Consider the following 21043-nt stretch of genomic DNA (forward strand, 5'->3'; position numbering starts at 1 on the left):
TGTGTACTTTGATGAAATGGACAGTGGAGTAGTAGTGTGTGTACTTTGATGAAATGGACAGTGGAGTAGTAGTGTGTGTACTTTGATGAAATGGACAGTGGAGTAGTAGTGTGTGTACTTTGATGAAATGGACAGTGGAGTAGTAGTGTGTACTTTGATGAAATGGACAGTGGAGTAGTAGTGTGTACTTTGATGAAATGGACAGTGGAGTAGTAGGCGTAAGAGATGCAGTTAGGATCTGAGATTCCTGGACCGGAGCTGGGAGGAATGTCCCACCTGAACTCTGTCATGATGCCTGACGGGACGAGAACACACAGACAAATATAAAGACACTAATGATAAACACACAGGGTTTGTACTGCTCTGGCTTCATAAGCAATAGCTACACATTTCTTATTTTCACAAACTCTATTCTTTCTCACCAGGTTCCACTGGATTGTGCATGTCACTGGTTTTCACTCCATGTGCGTGAATGGAGTACGACCGGTTGGCGTTGTTTCTGAATTTGATCAGGATCTGCTCTCCTACCTCTGCTCTGATTATTGGACCTGCAGGGGAAGAAACACAACAAATACATGTGAATGTGTTCATAAAGACTGGAGACTTACCCTAACCTAACGCTAACCATAACCACTACTTGCCTAACCCTAACCACTACTTGCCTAAACCTAAACTTAACCACTACCTGCCTAAACCTAACCCTAACCCTAACCCTAAACCTAAACCTAACCCTAATCCTAACCTTAACCCTAACCTAATGCTCACCACTACTTGCCTAAACCTAACCCCAATCCTAACCGTAACCATTAACCTAACCCTAAAATCAGCTTTTTACCAACTCGGGACACAGCTTTTGTCCCCAATTGTACCCACCGTCCCCAATCACCTGGTCTTAAGTCAGGTGTGTCCCCAATTTCTATCCAACACGCACGCACGCACACACACACGCACGCACACACACACACACACACACACACACACACACACATTTTTTGCTTTATGTGGCGCTAGAGAACGAACACACACTAAGTTAGAGGCATACTGATGATGTCATAGGCATTGTGTCATAGGCATTGTGACATCACTGATGATGTAATCAGTAATGTCATAAGACTGATTATGTCATCAGTGATGTAATAAGAGCAAAATCATCTTATGACATCACTGATGATGTCATAGGCACTGATGGAAACTTAAGGGGCACACACACACCCGCGCGCATGTAAACTTAAGGGCAATACAATTTTGTGAGCAACACACACCCGCGTACGCGCCAATAGAGCAGGCCAGCTCGGCGAGCTGCAGGGCAGGCGAGGCCGCGCACATCCCATAATACAACTGTTCGCATCGCATCCCATAATAGTATGATGATACTTTGGATGCCATTGCGAACATAGATGTGAACAGGTTAGCTAACACTTCAGCATCGCCAGCGACGGCCCCCACCGACGGCCCCCACCGTTGCGGTCGGGGTACGTTTCGAAATCCCTCCAGGCCTGAAAGATTTTCTAGGGGAAACTGGTATATATTGTGTGTGTGTGTGTGTGTGTGTGTCAGTGTGTGTGTGTGTGTGTGTGTGTGTGTGTGTGTGTAAAACAATAAAACAAAAAAATGGTAGGCAGATGTGCTTGGTTGGGGTGGCTTTTGGTGTTTTGCGGTAAAAGTGGCTCTCCTATTGACTTTGTCCTGCCAGTGCGGCTCTCATCGAAGAAATAGTGAGGATCACTGAAAAAAAATAGCAAATCAGTCATGTACCCACACATACAGTAATAACAGTTTCCTCCCCTGGTGCCCCTTTCTGGGGGACTTTCGGTCCATTAAGCACTCTTAACTTTTTACTGTGTTTTAGAGTCGTCCCCATTCTCATGTGGATATGATCAATATTTATGTCTATTTGTTGTGGTTGTTTATCTTTTGATCTGGTCTCCTCATTTAGAAGGATATAGAGGCGCCCTTTATACCTCTATATCGTCTCTGAGTCTGTATGGCGCCTTTTTATTCATACGGGGCTGCCGTAGGCGTACTTAAAATGGCGTCTGACTCGACCCTCGGGAGCTCAGTCCGGTCCATACAGAAGATGCGGCTGCGGCCCGCCACGCAGCTTGTTGATAGTCTATACTAGTTTATGTCTTGTTTTGCTTGGTTTTGTCACTTTTGTCCTGTCCCATCTTCATGGGACCCCTTTTGACCATGTGAGGATTATCTGGGATTCCTCACGCATTCAACCGAGCGGGATGGCCCATTGTCGGGATGCTTCAGGAGGCCGCATCAGCTAAAGCCTTGGGTGGGTGACCTGCTCAATTGGTAAACAGCCTTTCAGTGTTAATGTTACAGTTATCGGTGTAGTAGTATAAACCCCTAGACAATGAATGCCGCAGTTGGCATTTTAACTTATGGTGGCTACGTCCGGGATTGAGATAACGAACAATGCCAAGTTTGTATGTATCTGAAAACAGATACATCCACATGAATTTATACTGAACTTGTAACACTATGTATTTTTTTTTATAGTACAGTAATACTGTCTGTGATTTGTCTTTTGTACTGTTTGTTACATGTCTTGTGATTTCTTGTTTTGTGTGTAGTGTACCTGCCCTGATGGCACATTTGCATTGAGGTGTATTGCTGATATGTTGATTGATGTGCACTGTCCCAAATAAATAAATAAATAAATAAATAAATAAATAAATAAATAAATAAATAAATAAATAAATAAATAAAACATTTCCAGTATATCAATACTTATGTGCATGTCGAAATTGCACCAAATTTGACATTGCACTTGTGTGAGGTTGATTGAACAAACGGTTCTCGAGATAACCACTTTTTGTGTTGCAGAGAGCGCTGTGGGGGGCGCGTGTTTAATCCTACACCACGTCGTCCTTGCACCAGCGGGGGAAAGCATTCATATCTGGCATTTGGCGTGACCAAATTGCACAAATTTCAACACGGCACTAAGTCAGGGTCCCACACACACACGTCATGTGCCAAGTTTGAAGTTGATTTGACGAACGATTCTCCAGATATGCCAAGGACAAACAAACTCACTCACATAAAGACGGTCCCAGAATGAATAGGTAGAAGTATAGATAAGAGAGACAAGAACAGCTCAACGTACCCAGAATTTCCAAGTGTTGTTGGTTGGGCGGTCGCTTCTTCTGTATTTTGAAGGTTTCATCGGTGTACTCTCTGTACACCACCTTTTGATAGCGTGAGCCAATCCTGGTCTCCCCTCTCTCCACAAATATACTGCCTGGACTGGGAGACACACACCAATTTGCTAGCATTAACAAACTTAAATACTTAGTACTAAGTTAGGCTGTAAATCACAGGTTCCAGCTCCAAAACAGAAATACTTCCAACGTGCAATTATCTAGCGTGAATGCACACACACACCTGTTTTCAGCTGTGGCATTGTGCTTCTCCAGCTCCCAGGCTCTGTCCGGTGAGTAGTCCCACTCGATTTCTTCAGCGCTGATAAAATACTGTACAACCTTGGACGGCCCTCTGTGTGTGTGCGCGTGGTTCACATTACGCCCCGGACAATCCTTCACCATGTACTGCTGCCTCATCCCAGCTGAGAAGTGGTCTGTGACTCTGCAGCTCACTTCATACACACCTGTGTAGGCAATGAAGAGAGTTTTTAGTAAGAACTATGCAACATCGTAACAATGAAGAGAGTTTTTAGTAAGAACTTCTTACTAAAAACTCTCTTCATTGGAACTATGCAACATCGTAACAATGAAGAGAGTTTGTAGTAAGAACTATGCAACATCGTAACAATGAAGAGAGTTTGTAGTAAGAACTATGCAACATTGTAACAATGAAGAGAGTTTGTAGTAAGAACTATGCAACATCGTAACAATGAAGAGAGTTTGTAGTAAGAACTATGCAACATCGTAACAATTTGTTTGTTTGTTTATTTGTTTGTTTATTTGGATCCACCATTAGATACAGCAAATATGCAGTAGCTATTCTTCCTGGGGTCCTCATATCATACTCTTAAACAATTTTTTTCATCTTAAACACAATACAGACAATACAACTTCCATAACATTCATACCTACATACATACATACAGTAGCTCTATTATTTACTTCTTAGTTGAAGAAAACTTAGTAAATAAATACAAAACAATACAGAAAGAAAAGTGGAGAGACAAAAAACATAACTCTCCTTACCTTTGTGATCATAGGATAGCTCAATTCACCAGTGAGAAACACAATTGTTTTCAGGGTATCCCATATGTAAACAGATACATCTTTAATTTTTTGTTAAAGCAACTTCTGTTACTATTTAATACTAAAAAGCTTGGTAGTGAATTCCATGCCACCATTGTTCTGTAGTGAACCGTTCCTTTTATTAAATTTGTTCTGCATGGAGGCAGCCTAAATCGACCCTCTGATGCCTGCCGCGTACAGTGCTGATGTTCATCTGAAAAGAATGTTAGTTTATTATAGAGTACTTCTGGGATTTTATGTAAAATAATCTTTTTAATGAAAGACACAAGTGAGTAATGTAACTTACTTTTGACATTTAACCAGGCGAGTTGATTATGCATTTCCATGCCAGCTGTTCTATATGGACAATTCAGAGCTATACGAGCTGCTTTATTTTGGGCTACTTGTAGCTTGTTCAGATTACTTTGTGTTGTATTGGACCAGATGACTGCACCGTAATCTAGATGTGACAGAACTAGCGCCTGAATTAATTGTTTGATCAGGTATCTGGGCATACATTTTTTACAGTGTCTTACTACTGCCATGCCTCCGCCCATTTTTTTCACCTTCTGATCAATGTAGCTGTTCCACGACATTCTGTTATCAATAATTAATCCCAATAACTATGAAGAGTTTGTAGTAAGAACTATGCAACATCGTAACAATGAAGAGAGTTTGTAGTAAGAACTATGCAACATCGTAACAATGAAGAGAGTTTGTAGTAAGAAGTATGCAACATCGTAACAATGAAGAGAGTTTTTAGTAAGAACTATGCAACATCGTAACAATGCGTGGAGTTTGTGGTTGGCTCACTCATTCAAATGTTAAAGGTAGGGATGCACCGATATATTTTTTTTTGGCCGACACCAATATTATTAACATTGCTGTTATGGCCAATAACCAATATCTACAGATGTCGATATGACCTGTATAAAAACACATTTCTATGATAATCAAATTTTGTACATCGTGAAAAACACATGTAAACACTGTGAATTAGGAAAAGTAATGCATTTCTTTATTTCCAAAACATTTGGAAAAGCCCATCAAGCATAGATTTACCGCATTGTTTCCTCTCAATGTGAACATTTTGGCTGGCGGACTGATGCAGAATCCCGATATGATTAGAGCTGGGTATTGGTTAAAATTTCAAGAATCGATTCGATTCCGATTCACAAGGTTGCGAATCGATTAATTTCGATTCGATTCGATTCGATTCGATTCGATTCCGATTCCGATTCGATCAATTTCAATATGTTTCAAAATGTTTTTTGAGCTGTACCCTGAATTACATGTCCAGTTATGTAACATAGGGGTTCCCAACCAGCCAAGTAGATACATGGGGAAAAAAAGTTGCAGACCTGTTGTCAATTTTAATGGTTTTAGTTACACATATATTTACTCACCAGGTGGTGACAAAGGGTAAATAACAGCCTTTTCATCTGTCAATAAAGACACTTTCACAATTATGCACAGTGATTTGATTTCAGCCTATATAATTTCTAAAAGTAGATATTATTGATCAAACATTTCCATTCATGTAGCCTACAGTATTTATGTTTTTGTTTCAACTACAAACATAAATAAACGTCAACTTGAAACTATGCTTCAACTACCACACACAGCATAATATTTTAGCCTGTTTATTAAAAAAAATAAAAAATAAATTTAATTCGATCTCTGGACATATGAATCGATAATCGAGGATTAAAATAAAAATCGATTAAAAATCGGAGAATCGATTTTTTGAACCCAGATATGATTACTGATACATTGTGCATCCCTAGTTAAAGGGGAGCTTACTGAATTACTTGAGATAGGCAACTGAGACTAATGACATGTCCCATACAACATTCTATCAAATTATACATGTTGAACTTGACTATCCATCCCATGTCAATGATTTCATAGGACTGTATTTTTCTCATAACTCATAACTCATCAACACATAAAACAGGAGAAACCTGTATTATGAGTTTTAGGCAAACGTCTACATTTGAAGAAATAAACGGATGGTCATTTATGGTGGAATTCCCCTTTAACCTGTATCACTAACAGTCTTGGCAGACATTTCCTGCACCAGTTTAGATTGTGGCTGTATATGTTTGCCGCTGTGAAGTGCTGGATGGAGGTTGTTACACATCATGGGAAACACACTCAAGAGAATGTCAGCATGTTTGCAAAGAACATATTTTAAATTGATTCTTGGTTTGGCAGAGATACAATAAAAAAAAAACAGACGTGACAGACCCAGAGAATGTGTGTGAAAGACAAAAGTATGCAATGTTTGGATAGCAGCAGCGGGTGTGTGTGTGTGTGTGTGTGTGTGTGTGTGTGTGTGTGTGTGTGTGTGTGTGTGCGTGCATGTGTGTGTAGAGAGCCATGTAACTGACCAGCAGTGTGTGGCTTCATGAGAACTGCAGCAGTGGTGTGTGGGAACAGGCTGATGGTGTCACGGGTCATACCCTGCCTCTGGAAGGTGTTGCCCTCGAAATAAACACCATGGATGTCCACCTCTGTACCTAGCCCAAAGGTGTACCACACAACTCTGTCCCCGGCACATACCGTCAGTCCAGGAAGGTTCCCATACATGAGCCCATTCACCGCTAAAATTAAGGGGATTTAAAAAAAATATATATATATATATATATATATATATATATTTTATATATATATATATATATATATATATATATATATATATATATATAAGAGATACAAAAAAGCAGTTATGAAGGAAATGCCAGTAACTGCACTCAGATATGACAGTGCTTTGCAAGCTGCAGTCAGTATAAATATAATATTTAAAATTAAATACAGACAATGAGGCAACTAAATACACACGCACACGTGCACACGCGCACACGCGCACACACACACACACACACACACACACACACACACACACACACACACACACACACACACACACACACACACACACACACACACACACAGTGATTACCATGCATCTTATTGCTCTCCTCAAAGTCTTCATCTGCAGGGTCCGTCTCATTGCTGCCAAACACGTTGATATTCTCCATCAAATACCAGCTCAAGTTCTCATCCATGACAGAAAACAGAAGGAACAACTCCTTATCCACGTCCCTCTGTTAAATAGCACACACAGACAGTCAAGATCAATGCATGTTATCAATACCAAAGGAAATGGAACATGTAATACATTGTTCAGATCTGCTTCACACATTCTAGAATTCCCTCAACACACAGAGGGACATGCAATGCAATCCTTCAAAAGAAGTTAAAACACACATTGACAATGCTTGTCATTCTTAATAACAGCAGATTCTGAATGATTCCCTGTGAGTGAGTGAGCAGAATTGAATGTGAAGTGTCTGTCTGTCTGTCTGTCTGTCTGTCTGTCTGTCTGTCTGTGAGTGAGTGAGCAGAATTGAATGTGAAGTGTCTGTCTGTCTGTCTGTGAGTGAGTGAGTGAGTGAGTGAGTGAGTGAGTGAGTGAGTGAGTGAGTGAGTGAGTGAGTGAGCAGAATTGTGTTAAGCCCCACAGCTATGAGCCGGATTTTTTAATAAGTTAAGTAGGGCCGAGTAAATGGGCAAAAATGGCAAATTAGTGGCCAAAATGACTCAGACAGGTTCAGCACCATGGGGAGCTCCAGAGTGGAGCAGCACAGGTGAGCTGAGTTGTAATGAGTGAAGTGTGACTGTGAAAACCTTCTGGAGGAGAGAGAGGCTGCATGCCAACTCTGTGAACGAGGCCTGACAGTGAGGCCATTTACACCTGGCACTAACATTGTGATTGCGATCTGATCGGTCAAACCACCTCCGGAGGTGGTCAGGGACGCATTGTGACCACATTGAACACAAGTGTAAATGCAATGTGTCCTCTCAATCCGCATACAGGAACTGTATGCGGATTGAGAGGACACCCGTTTTGGGTGATCAGATTGCAATCAGATTGCAATCTGATCACCCAAAACGCATGCTAACGCCAGGTGTAACAGGCTAATGTTGTCAAGCACTATCCGATTGCAATCTGATCACAGAAAACTCATGTTAGTGCCAGGTGTGAATGTCACACAGGGGCGGGTATTCCGCTAGTAGTTAAGAGATCAAAACTACACTGGCTTGATGTTTACAGTGAGTTGGTACCGGTAAGTAAGTAAAATACAGTACAACTGATAACAATATGTGAAAATCGCTATCAATATGAAAAACCAATATGAAAAACCAATATGAAGCTGATAATGGAATTGTAAATAGCTTACAAATGTACATTTGCATGTCTGGACACATTACTGTAAGCATGTACTTCATTTTGTGTTCATGATAATGTGAGTAATAATGTGTGTATCTGTCAGTGTCTGCTTATCAAACATGTGTTTTGTGTTCCCCTCAACATCTCAAGATGTTATTTTGCTACACGTACTTGCTGCATCATCTTCAGTACTTTGTGTTCCACTCTTAGCAATCTTATCTGCAGTGACCCAATTTCCCAACAGTGATCATTACAGTTCCGTCTCACCTAATCTAATCAAATAGCCTATTGGTGCCTTCCTGTAGTGAATTTTGTTTTCTTGTTACAGTATGTGTGCACAGAGGAAATCCGTTAAAATGCTGTGTATTTTGTCTTTTTCTGCCTCCTCCCTGAAACAATGAGAAAGGCAGACATTGATGAAGTCAAATAAAAAGAGAGAGAAAGTGTGTTCATACAGCACCTGGGTTCCGTTCTCCCCCAGCCTGCCTTTCTTGCACACCAGCAGGGGTCCCACCAATCCAGAGTTGGTGTCCTGGATGGGCTCACTGGCGGAGTAGTACAGGTAAGGGATACAGGGAGTGTCTGAGGCAGAGGGACCTTCCAGCACCTGCCACTCATAAATGAAGGTCTCCCCTGGACCCACCTGGGAGCCAGGCTTGTCAACACCTGTCACACACAAAGCACTACAATTACCAGATCTGCTGCTTCTGTCTGTACAGTCATCTTTTCATGCACATGACAGTGTTTCCCCTACCATTCTACAGGCCTGGCGGGCCCACCAGGCCAGAACAAAAATTGCAAAAATAAATAAATAACAACAACAACAACAAAAATAATAATAATAATAAATAAAAAATAATTCCTGCTCCCCCCAAAATTTCAATAAACCTTTATGGCATATTATTACAATACGAGAATACTGGTGTTGACAGTAATAGAAGATGCCGAATCATTCAAAACAATAAGCATTTTGCTTTTAGGAGCATCGTGCCAGCGTGCGGCGCTGTTCCAAAACGTGTCAACGTGTGTCGTTGCCTGGGAAACGTATGGGAAACATCCCCTAATACAACTGTTCGCATCGCATCCCATAATAGTATGATGATACTTGGGATGCCATTGCGAACATAGATGCAAACAGGTTAGCTAAGAGTTTAGCGTCACCAGCGACGGCCCCCACCGTTGCGGGCGGGGTACGTTTCTAAATCCCTCCAGGCCTGAAAGATTTTCTAGGGGAAACACTGCATGAAATAAGATTCAAAAGGATCTTGGCATTTTTTATCACTATGCTTGGGTCCATTTTTAACTTTTCAATGGATAGTTAGTTCAAAACAGACCATGGAGGGCTGGGTTAAAAAAATCGATTCTCCGATTTTTAATCGATTTTTATTTTAATCCTCGATTATCGATTCATATGTCCAGAGATCGATTTTTTTTTTTTTTTTTTTTTTTTTATAAACAGGCTAAAATATTATGCTGTGTGTGGTAGTTGAAACATAGTTTCAAGTTGACATTTATGTTTGTAGTTGAAACAAAAACATAAATACTGTAGGCTACATGAATGGAAATGTTTGATCATTAATATCTACTTTTAGAAATTATATAGGCTGAAATCAAATCACTGTGCATAATTGTGAAAGTGTCTTTATTGACAGATGAAAAGGCTGTTATTTACCCTTTGTCACCACCTGGTGAGTAAATATATGTGTAACTAAAACCATTAAAACAGGTCTGCAACTTTTTTTCCCCATGTATCTACTTGGCGCAAAAAAAGTTGGGAACCCCTGTGTTACATAACTGGACAGTCATGTAATTCAGGGTACAGCTTGGTATCACTAACCAAATCGATATTGAAATTAATCGAATCGGAATTGAATCGAATCGAAATTAATCGATTTGCAACCTTGTGAATCGGTATCGAATCGATTCCTGAAATTTGAACCAATACCCAGCTCTAATTAAACTGCTAGGCCAACCAGAGTGGAAGGATTTGATCATGCAAAGAACAGTGATTCAGAGCACCAGCTAGCAAAAAGACTACCTAGATAGAACCGCTATGCTACCAAGAAAGCCCAGTCAATGGGCACATCCTCATTTGCATTCAGCTACTGTTAAAGGTATACTATGCAACTATTTCAATAAAAAGCATTATATACAAAGGTTTCCCCTTAAAAACATCACTTCTGACCCATACAATACTGTGGCAGTGTGTTTATGTGGAGGGACGTTAATTGCCCCCTGCCTGATTTTGGCACCGTTTACATTTGTTTGGCTATCTCGGGACGTATTTAGGCATATACATTGTGTGTAGAGGTACAGGGTGTAAGGTCTTGAATACATGATACTGTAAATCAGATTGAATAAAATTTGACTCATTAGACATAATATGGTACAAAACCATTTGATTTGTATAGGGATGTGGATTTGGTGTGTAACTAGAATTTGTGGCAGTAGGCCAAAGCAATCGAACAAAACTGTAATACACTAGATACATAATGTAAATGAAAAATATGGGCGGCAGGTTGTGCAGCGATATAGTGAAGGACATAGCTGGCGAGAGGAATTTGTAGAATGTGGAATCTATATGAAACTAGCTGCTTTGGTATTAGAACGATTTGGTTTTCATGAAGGGTTTATAAAAACTATACAGGCTCTATACAATAGACCAACAGCTAGGATCAAGGTAAATGGGAGCATCTCAAAGTCTATCATGCTAGAACGTGGTTGCCGTCAAGGGTGCGCGGCTAGTCCCCTGCTCTTCGCGATTTTCTTGGAACCGCTGAGCCAATGGATTAAACAAAATTAAAACATACAGGGTATAAACATGGAGGGGGGAGTACAGAAAATAGCATTGTTTGCAGATGATGTATTAATATATCTGTCTCAGCCGAATAAATCTATCCCAGCACTTATGTCGACCTTAGCAGACTATGGTATGCTATCAGGCTACAAGGTAAATGTACAAAAAACACAGGTTATCTCATTTAATTATAGGCCAGACCAAGCCATTAGAGAAAGATATGATATTAACTGGGAGTTGAAATCAATGAGATATCTGGGAATCAATTTGCCACAAGATCTAGGTCAACTAAAATCTGTTAACTATGACCCTCTGCTTGGTCAAATTAAAAATGATATTAGGAGATGGAATCTTATTCCATTTATGGGCATTAATGCCAGAGCAGAAGCGATTAAGATGAACATACTTCCGAGGCTACTTTATTTATTTCAGACGTTACCTGTGGAAGTAACCGACAGGGAATTCATAGAATGGGACAAAATGATTTCACGATATATCTGGCAAGGGAAGAGACCGAGAATCAGGTATAGGATACTGCAGTTACCTAAGAATAAGGGAGGGTTAGCTTTACCGTGTTTGAAGAGTTACTATCAAGCAGCGCAAATAAAAACATTGCTGAGTCTGTGCAATCCCTCTTATAAAGCGAGGTGGAAAGAAATTGAAGTTATGACAACAGATGGGGTTCCTATCCAGGCTATAATAGCCGATAAAAAATTGAGGAGACACGAGGTAAATCCATGGCTGGATATATCAACTAAAATTTGGAATACAATAGTAACAAAAAATAATTTGACAATACATAGTAGGTTGATGAGATGGATTGCACATGATTCAGAATTCATACCAAATAGAACAGATGGGAGATTCAAAACATGGGAGCGGGGACCCAAGATACACTGGGAATTACTGAAGAATGGGAATATTAAAAGCTTTCAAGAAGTGAAGGATCAATTTGGCTTGGCTAATCAGGACTTTTATAGATATTTGCAATTGAGACATTACATAGGACAAACAATGAGAGAGGGGAATCTAGATGGATCAGAATTGGGAATAATTAATATGTTTACCTTGGCACATGAATCAAACTTGGGAAGAAAATTAATTTCGAATTTATATATGAGAGTGGAAGATTTGAAGGGCAGTGACACAATATATATAAAAGAGAAATGGGAGAGAGAAGCAAATATTGAGATGACAATGGAGGAATGGGAACAGGTCTTTGAACAACAGTGGAAAACAACATGCTCCTCTTCTTGGAGAGAACATGGATGGAAAAATATCACAAGATATTTTTTAACTCCTGCACAGAAAAAATATCAAAACACAAGGTGCTGGAGAATGTGTGGAGTAGACCGAGCCGACCATTTCCATATATTCTGGGACTGCCCTATTCTAAAAGGTTACTGGCAAGAGTTAAAGAAATGTATGGATGAAATAACCAAAGTGAATCTTCCACTCTCATTTGAGGTATTATACTTGGGGAAAGTAGACCAAGGGCTTGTGCGATTAGGAGACAAACAAATATTTAGAATGATGTTAATTGCAAGTAAGAAAGCGATTACAAGGAAATGGCTGAAGGCCGAAGCGCCTAAGGTGGATGATTGGATTGAAGTAGTGCATGATATATATGTGATGGAGAAGCTGACTTATTCTATCAGACTGCAACAGGATAAGTTTAAAGGAATCTGGGAAAATTGGATTGAGTATATAGCACCAATTAGAGCAGACTTTGTATAGGAGACTGTGCAGGGCAAGGAATCCCTTAGTTCAAGGTTTAATAGCTACAGATATGTACATGTTATGATTTATTTTTGTATTTTTTGTTAATAAATGTAAAAAACAGAGTTGATATAGAGATGACTAAGTAGATATGCGGAGAAGAGCATAAAGAAATGTGTGGTACCGAATACAACTGTCAATAAGCATACATGGGAATTGAGAGAGAGGGGGGAGTGGGGAAGGGAACGCAGGGGAATGATTGTATGTATGTATGTATGAACGATATAACATTATGTATGACACAAGAAAATAATAGTAATGATGTAACATATGCTCTGTATTCCATGCTGAAGAATAAAAAAAAAAGAATAAAAAAAAAAGAAAAAGAAACTAGCTGCTTTGAAGTGTCTCACCATCATCGTAGCTGCTTCCCTGGAAGTGTTTGTCATCATGCAGACCATGAGGCTGGATACTGAAGTTCCCATCAGCCTTATTCATGAACGTGACTCTGAGGGTGTCTCCTTCCTCAGCCCTCAGGACAGGGCCTGGGGCAGATGTAAGACAAGAGAGATGGTGAGAAAATTATATGCAAGAGTCAAAATACCAGTGTACTGCCAGAGTGAACATGAGGAATAAAAGAGGGGAATATGAGACGTCCCCCCAGGAGAGAAAGACACTTGGTTGAAAGAGAAGGCCTCACCCAGGATTCCCAAATGTTCTGTATCAGGCGTTGATGGTTTTTTGGTGGTGAAGGTGCTATCTGTGTATGCCGTGTATACCACTTTGAAGTAGGTCCCCCCGATCATACCCCCATCTGTGCCAAAGAACGCCTCTGACGCACTACATGCATGGAGGAGAGGGGTTGTGGGTATGGAGGGGGAGGGGGAGGGGTTGTGGGTATGGAGGGGGAGGGCATGGAGAGCGCAGGATGAGTGGAGTCAGAAGGAGTGACGTGGCATGAATTCAAGATGCATCCTTGATGATTCAGGGCTGTGGAATTTCATACTACAGTGAAACAGAACAGAAAAAAAAACAGCTGGCCAGTCGGAGGTTACAACTGTGTCAGGTCATGAAACAATAACAAACAAAAAACAAAACAACTGAATTGCTATCTATACACTGTTTACACTAGATACCACAATCCTGACTCACCGCAGGAACGACCACGTCATAATCAGCCATGTTCAGAGCCAATACACATACACACACAACTTTGTTTCGGCAATAATCACCAGCCTTAAACGAATAGTTCAGCCCATGAGGATGAAATGGAAATCTTCAAGATTATCACTTTAATCTGAGAATTCTGACTTTAATCTCAGTTCAATCATGAGAGGCCAGTCGGTAAGATTTAACAAACTTTATTTAGCAATCGGCATGCATGGCAAATACTTTGGCGCATGACTCCATTAGCCAGTGGCGCTGCTCTTCAGGCAAGAGGAGGGCATCTGCTTAGGCTAGGAGATCCCCCCCCCGTGGGGGATCAGGAGTCACGACTCGTTGGTGGCGGACTGGGGAGGTGGGTGGGGCAAAACAACGCTCCGGAGGAGGGCTCAAGGGAGATGGACTGCTGTGAAGCTGCTGCTGTTATGGTCGGCCAGAGAGAGAGAGGTGACGTAGAACCCTTGCTATATATATGATAATTAACTGACGTCATATCTGACGTCGTTACGGACGTCATACTAAGACTTTGACTGACCACGTCATACTAGAACTTGAATGACGTCAGGGGTGATCGGATTAGATTATGCACGAATGGCCTACTGCTTGAACTATGGTCTAGAGACCTCACTTCAATCATGAGAGGCCAGTCGGTAAGATTTAACAAACTTTATTTAGCAATCGGCATGCATGGCAAATAATTTGGCGCATGACTCCATTAGCCAGTGGCGCTGCTCTTGAGGCAAGAGGAGGGCATCTGCTTAGGCTAGGAGATCCCCCAAAAGGAAGATCTGATTACCGGAGGTTAATTGAGATCTGCGGGCACCGGTAGTTGGTTGTACTTTTCTGGCCTTCGACCTTTTTTAACGACTTATGGCTACTTGCGGCTGGCGCTTCCCAACTCGGTCGGGCCTTCGATCTTGACCCCCCTACTTGCGTTGCGGCTGGCGCTTCCCAGCTCGGTCGGGCCTTGCGCGCCGCACGACTTGGCCTTCTGACTGACCCTGACTCTCTCTCTCGACTCTCTCTTCTCTCTTCCCCAAAAATGATCCGGGAGATTTACTGCGCCTACTGGGCGCTGTGCTTTTCGGGGAGCCACCACCAACGAGACATTTTGGCACGGAGCCCGGGACACTGTTTGTTGCCATGCTCGCCGATTGAGGAAGGAGGGTTCTTTGGGCCACGGTATGGCCGCCTGCTCCGGGCGGGTGTAGCTGGAGAGCTGATGAAGACACGCTGGAGCGTCCTCTTGAGGTGCTGGATGACTTAGGGGTTGGTGACTTAGTGACTTAGGGGTTCCCAACTTGGCCTGGGTGACTTAGAGATTTCCCGACTGGGCGCTGGACTTGGATGACTTAGGGGTTGGTGACCCGACTTGGCCTGGGTGACTTAGTGGCTTCCCAACTTGGCGCTGGGGCCAGTCTGAGGCCTGAGCCTGATGTAGCGAGCCATGGGGAGTAGATTGTTTCCAGGAGTTAGGATGACTTAGGGGTTGGTGACTTAGTGACTTAGGGGTAGGTGACTTAGTGACTTAGGGGATGGCTTAGGGGTTGGTGACTTAGTGGCTTAGGGGATGACTTAGGGGTTGGAGACTTAGTGGCTTAGGGGGTGATTTAGGGGTTGGTGACTTAGTGGCTTGGGGGATGACTTAGGGGTTGGTGACTTGGTGGCTTAGGGGCTGGTGACTTAGTGGCTTAGGGGGTGACTTAGGGGTTGGTGACTTAGTGGCTTAGGGGATGACTTAGGGGTTGGTGACTTAGTGGCTTAGGGGGTGACTTAGGGGTTGGTGACTTAGTGGCTTGGGGGATGACTTAGGGGTTGGTGACTTGGTGGCTTAGGGGTTGGTGACTTAGTGGCTTAGGGGGTGACTTAGGGGTTGGTGACTTAGTGGCTTGGGGGATGAACTTAGGGGTTGGTGACTTGGTGGCTTAAGGGATGGCTTAGGGGTTGGTGACTTAGTGGCTTAGGGGGGTTGGTGACTTAGTGGCTTAGGGGATGACTTAGGGGATGGTGACTTAGTGGCTTAGGGGTGACTTAGGGGTTGGTGACTTAGTGGCTTAGGGGATGACTTAGGGGTTGGTGACTTGGTGGCTTAGGGGATGGCTTAGGGGTTGGTGACTTAGTGGCTTAGGGGGTGGCTTAGGGGTTGGTGACTTAGTGGCTTAGGGGATGACTTAGGGGTTGGTGACTTAGTGGCTTAGGGGATGACTTAGGGGTTGGTGACTTAGTGGCTTAGGGGGTGACTTAGGGGTTGGTGACTTAGTGGCTTGGGGGATGACTTAGGGGTTGGTGACTTGGTGGCTTAGGGGTTGGTGACTTAGTGGCTTAGGGGTTCCCAACTTGGCCTCGGTGACTTAGTGACTTCCCGACTTGGCGCTGGACTTGGATGACTTAGGGTTGGTGACTTAGTGGCTTAGCGGATGACTTAGGGGTTGGTGACTTAGTTTTTTTTTTTTTTTTTTTGTTATTAGTATTGTTATTAGTGGGCGTTTAAAGATGGGATGATCGGATCGCAGACCAGGTAGATTGTCAATCAACTCGCTTTATTTAATCAAACACGAGGGACACCTACAGTACATGTGGTGTTTTCAAAGCAAAGTAAATCAATATTTCTTGTTTGGTGGGGGGCGGGTCCTTTGCGGGCAGCGGGAGCGGGGGTGGGCGTCCCCGCAGGTGCTACATGCGTGCAGGAAATTACATTTGGGATATGTGCACACGTTTTCATTGAAATATCTGCAAAGGTAGTCGGGGGAATGGGCATGCACCTGGGAGGACCCACTGGTGTCGGGCGCCCAGGAGGGGGCGGGGCTGGGGGCGGCGCCGGACTGAAAGGCCGCCTTTGGGCAGAATTGTGCAGAGTGCCCCGGTTCGCCGCACGAGTGGCAGGTGTTCACCGGCCGCCCGCTAACCAGCGACATGAAGATCTGCATGTCCATAATGGACCAGTTAAGCCGCGTATTAGCCCGGGTGATCATCAGGGCGGCTTTAGCGGAGAATGCTTTATGATACTGGTAGAATAATTTACCGTGGCTGGAGTAGAGGTCCACTATTAGCGCTATATATAAATCTAGCTCGTGGCGGCGCTCTGGGTACACCTCACAGATCACGTCGCGGTAGACGCCGAACGTGTTCAGGAAGTCACATAGGGAGAGGTCTTTGGACAGGCGGGGGTCGGACGACTTTAAATAGACAGGGCCATCTGGGTCACCCCCGACCTTCCTTTTGCACTCGGGGGATGGCAGGAGTATGCTAACTAAATTGATGTCTCTGCCCTTCAAAATCTGGGATCTCAACCTGGGAGACACATCGGCACAGGGAGAAACAAAAGGCATACCAAATGAGATGGCGGGCGTGGCGGACGCCAGGGTGTTCATCTGGGCGGGTTGGGCGGTGGTGAGGAGCACGTTGGCTTGCTGCGTGGGCGGGGGCGGGATCGGCTGCTGCGCTGGCTGGGCTGTGGCGAACGTGGGGGGAAAGGGGCGGGGGTTTCCAGGGCCATCAGACGAGCATCCACTGATCTGCTAGCATCTAGCAGGGACAGCAGAATGGCTCTTGACGACCCCTGTCGGCTCGGCGGAGCTGCGAATGGTGCCGTTTCCGCTTCCGGGGCGGCGGCCTGGAGGTCAGTGCGACCAGGAAGGACATGGCGTCTCGCGGTGGCCCCGCGGCCTGTATTTCCCCGGCGTCTCCCCGCTCTCGGAGCGGCTGCCTCTGCTGATCTTCGTCCGCGGCCTCTCGCACGTCCGCGCCGAGCGCGGCCTCCCCCTCTGGCACGCTCGCGCGCGTTCTTGGGCGACCGGGCGCACGCGGCACTTCGTCATCTGCTCTCCTTCCAAGGGCCGTCGCAGTGGCGCGCCCCGTGCCACGGGAACGCGCGCCGGGCCCTTTCATCGTGGCTGCGTTGGCAGCCTGTGGTCCGGCCGCTTCGCCAACGTCTTCATCAGACGTCTCGGAAAGCAAGAACGCACCGTGGCCGATCTGGAACGGGGTCTCGTTGGCTGGGCTGCTGTCGCTGTCCGTGGACTGCTCTGGCTCGGAGCTCGACATGCCGGGAATGGAGTGGGAAGCGTTGAGGAATATGCGGGGAATATCTGCGTTGGATTTCCACGGGTAGAGAAGGCTTGAGGGTGCTGATTCGGTCTCCGGATATGGTGCAAAACAACGCTCCGGAGGAGGGCTCAAGGGAGATGGACTGCTGTGAAGCTGCTGCTGTTATGGTCGGCCAGAGAGAGAGAGGTGACGTAGAACCCTTGCTATATATATGAGAATTAACTGACGTCATATCTGACGTCATTACGGACGTCATACTAAGACTTTGACTGACCACGTCATACTAGAACTTGAATGACGTCAGGGGTGATCGGATTAGATTATGCACGAATGGCCTACTGCTTGAACTATGGTCTAGAGACCTCACAAGTCTTCTGACTTTTTTCTCAGAATTCGGACACTTTTTTTCTCTCTCTCAGAATTCTAACTTTATTTTCAGAATTCTGACTTAAAGGCCCGTTCCGTCAATACTCACTCTTACTGACGCCGGTGGCCGTTAGAGTAACTGCAGGCAGCGTGTGAACGAGCTGACGCGGGGGTACCATACTCGCACGCGCACAAGCAGTTGCCTGGCAACAGCAGAGCTGTTGGTTGCTTTGTAACGTTAACTCATAAAAGTCACTTGAAAACAGCAACCTGGACAATTTATTGGTCAGATCAGCCTCGAGATGCCCAGGAAGGATTCTGGATGAATTAGGGGACGTTATTGTGGCATGTTTGGCCGTGTTTTGGCTTGCGTTGGCTGCGGGGAAGTGGATACTCACGTTAGCACAAGCCAGGAAATAGCCTGCTCCCCCTGTATGTACGGTAGCCTACCATGTAATGCCTGGAGTTGACCAAACTGAACAATCAAACAATGTTTCATAAGCATAACAGTAACGTTAGGCATATTTACGACTGTTAAATTCATTATCCACACAAGACGGTAACGTTATTAGTGGGGCTGGTGGTCATTTCTATAAATGTAAATTAATATTAGTTAGCCGCGATTAGCATCAAGCTAACATTACTATGTGCAGTCCCACTGCAGCTAACTGCAGTCAGAGCCTGCTGGCTGCGGGGAAGTGGATACTCACGTTAGCACAAGCCAGGAAATAGCCTGCTCCCCCTGTATGTACGGTACCGTGTAATGCCTGGAGTTGACCAAACTGAACAGTCAAACAATGTACCGTAAGCATAACAGACAGTAGGCTAACGTTAGGCATATTTCCGACTGTTAGATTCATTATCAACACAAGACAGTAGCTAACATTATTAGTGGTGGTAATTGGTAATTGGTGGTAATTTCTATAAATATAGCTAAATCTATTAGTTAGCCGCGTATAGCATCAAGCTAACGTTATGGTTATCACTACCGCAGCTAACTGCAGTCAAACAATAATGTTCCATGACCATAAGCATAACGGTAGTAACGTTAGGGTTGCATTACTTCACACAAGACGGTAATGTTAGCAGAGTTTCTGACCAGGTGGTCAGATACTTGTACTACGGAGTGACAGTAAAAATCTTGAATCTTGAAAATCCATTAGCAAGCAGCTAACGTTATCTGGTCAAAACCACATTACAGTAGCTACAAGCAGCAAGTTCCCTTCATGAACCGAAAACACAGTCCTGACTCTAGTTTCCCCCCGATGTCGGTCACATTGCTGCTGTCTGGCCAGACGGGCTTCATTAGATAAATATTTATTTATTTAGTGTGGACTTTTTCTGGAGTCTGTGTTGTTGTTTCCTTTTGCTAGCAGCTAGCAGCTAACGTAACCTTAGCCATTTCCTGTTAGCCGTCTAGGACAAGAGGCAAGCTCGTGAACACGCGCAGACGTCATATCCTCTAGCTGTGGCGGGAAATGCTAACCCCTTCGAAACTGCGGTATTTCCATGTATCTTCTGAACGGCTGGTCGGAGAGAAACGCCCCTGGTCGCCATTTTTAAGTTACGTCAAGGCGCATTCACTCATTGCCAATAAAAAACACTTTGTGCACATTTATTTCTCGCCAGAACCGACGGAATGGGCCTTTAAACGGTGTCCACCCGCTATGCCGACCACCCGCAATGCCGACCTTAGGTTTAGGCGTGGGGGGTGGGAGAGGTTAGGTTTTGGGTTAGGGTCTGGGGGAGGGGAGGTTAGGTTTAGGCGCGGGGGGTGGGAGAGGTTAGGTTTTGGGTTAGGGTCTGGGGGAGGTTAGGTTTAGGCATGGGGGGAGGTTAGGTTTGGCGTGGGGGCTGGGAGAGGTGAGCTCCAGCCGGTCCACCGACACGCTGCACGCCGCCTCGCTCATGAGCTGGTTCTGCTTGTGGGCTATCGGCATTGCGGCCTGTCGGCACATAGACGCGGCACCCTTTAAACTCAGAACTAAAATAATGTTTCACATGTGCCCCTAATGCTCTTCGGTACTTTGAAATTGTGTGTGGTGTAAAAAACAACAACAACAACAACAAAAACAGGCGACCGCATTTGAATTCCCATGGACCCCAAGGTTGGGAACCGCTGGGCGAACTCATTGTGTGTTTGGTAGTACTACAAACTTGTATGGAGGTTTGTCTGACATGGGGGAGTGAGTAGTAGAATGACTGGAATTTAATTTGAAGGTGAATTACTCAGTTAGAATGTATTGCAGACAGTAGGTTGTAGTTTGCAGGATGTCTCTCATCATTTTACATGAATGTGTCTGCCTACCTGCCACTCTCAATAAGGGATACGTTATTGATCAGGTCCATTCCAGATGGGGCATAGTTCCATCGGACCTTCTCTGCTGCCAGGTAGTAATCCCTCATGACACCTCCCGCTGGAGAGGGACTGGTCTGATCGCCACAGGACTTCACTTCATACAAGGCCTGCATCCCAGCTAGGATAGATGTAAC

General features: G+C 44.2%; 1 protein-coding gene across 1 annotated transcript in view; it reads right to left on the reverse strand.

The window, feature by feature from the left end:
* LOC310771539 (ferroxidase HEPHL1-like) overlaps nt 1-21043 on the reverse strand; it is a gene marked incomplete at its 5' end in the record, with an annotated part of 60382 nt that overhangs the window by 25373 nt on the left and 13966 nt on the right. Inside the window, 10 exons of the mRNA XM_083664129.1 lie at nt 189-295; nt 423-548; nt 3119-3258; nt 3397-3619; nt 6614-6826; nt 7186-7330; nt 8918-9123; nt 13387-13518; nt 13674-13813; nt 20859-21027. Coding sequence (XP_083520255.1) covers nt 189-295; nt 423-548; nt 3119-3258; nt 3397-3619; nt 6614-6826; nt 7186-7330; nt 8918-9123; nt 13387-13518; nt 13674-13813; nt 20859-21027 — 1601 coding nt within the window. The remainder of the gene's footprint in view (nt 1-188; nt 296-422; nt 549-3118; nt 3259-3396; nt 3620-6613; nt 6827-7185; nt 7331-8917; nt 9124-13386; nt 13519-13673; nt 13814-20858; nt 21028-21043) is intronic.

The sequence above is a fragment of the Poromitra crassiceps genome (genome assembly GCF_964638095.1).
Source record: "Poromitra crassiceps genome assembly, contig: HAP1_SCAFFOLD_770, whole genome shotgun sequence".
Classification (NCBI taxonomy): domain Eukaryota; kingdom Metazoa; phylum Chordata; class Actinopteri; order Beryciformes; family Melamphaidae; genus Poromitra; species Poromitra crassiceps.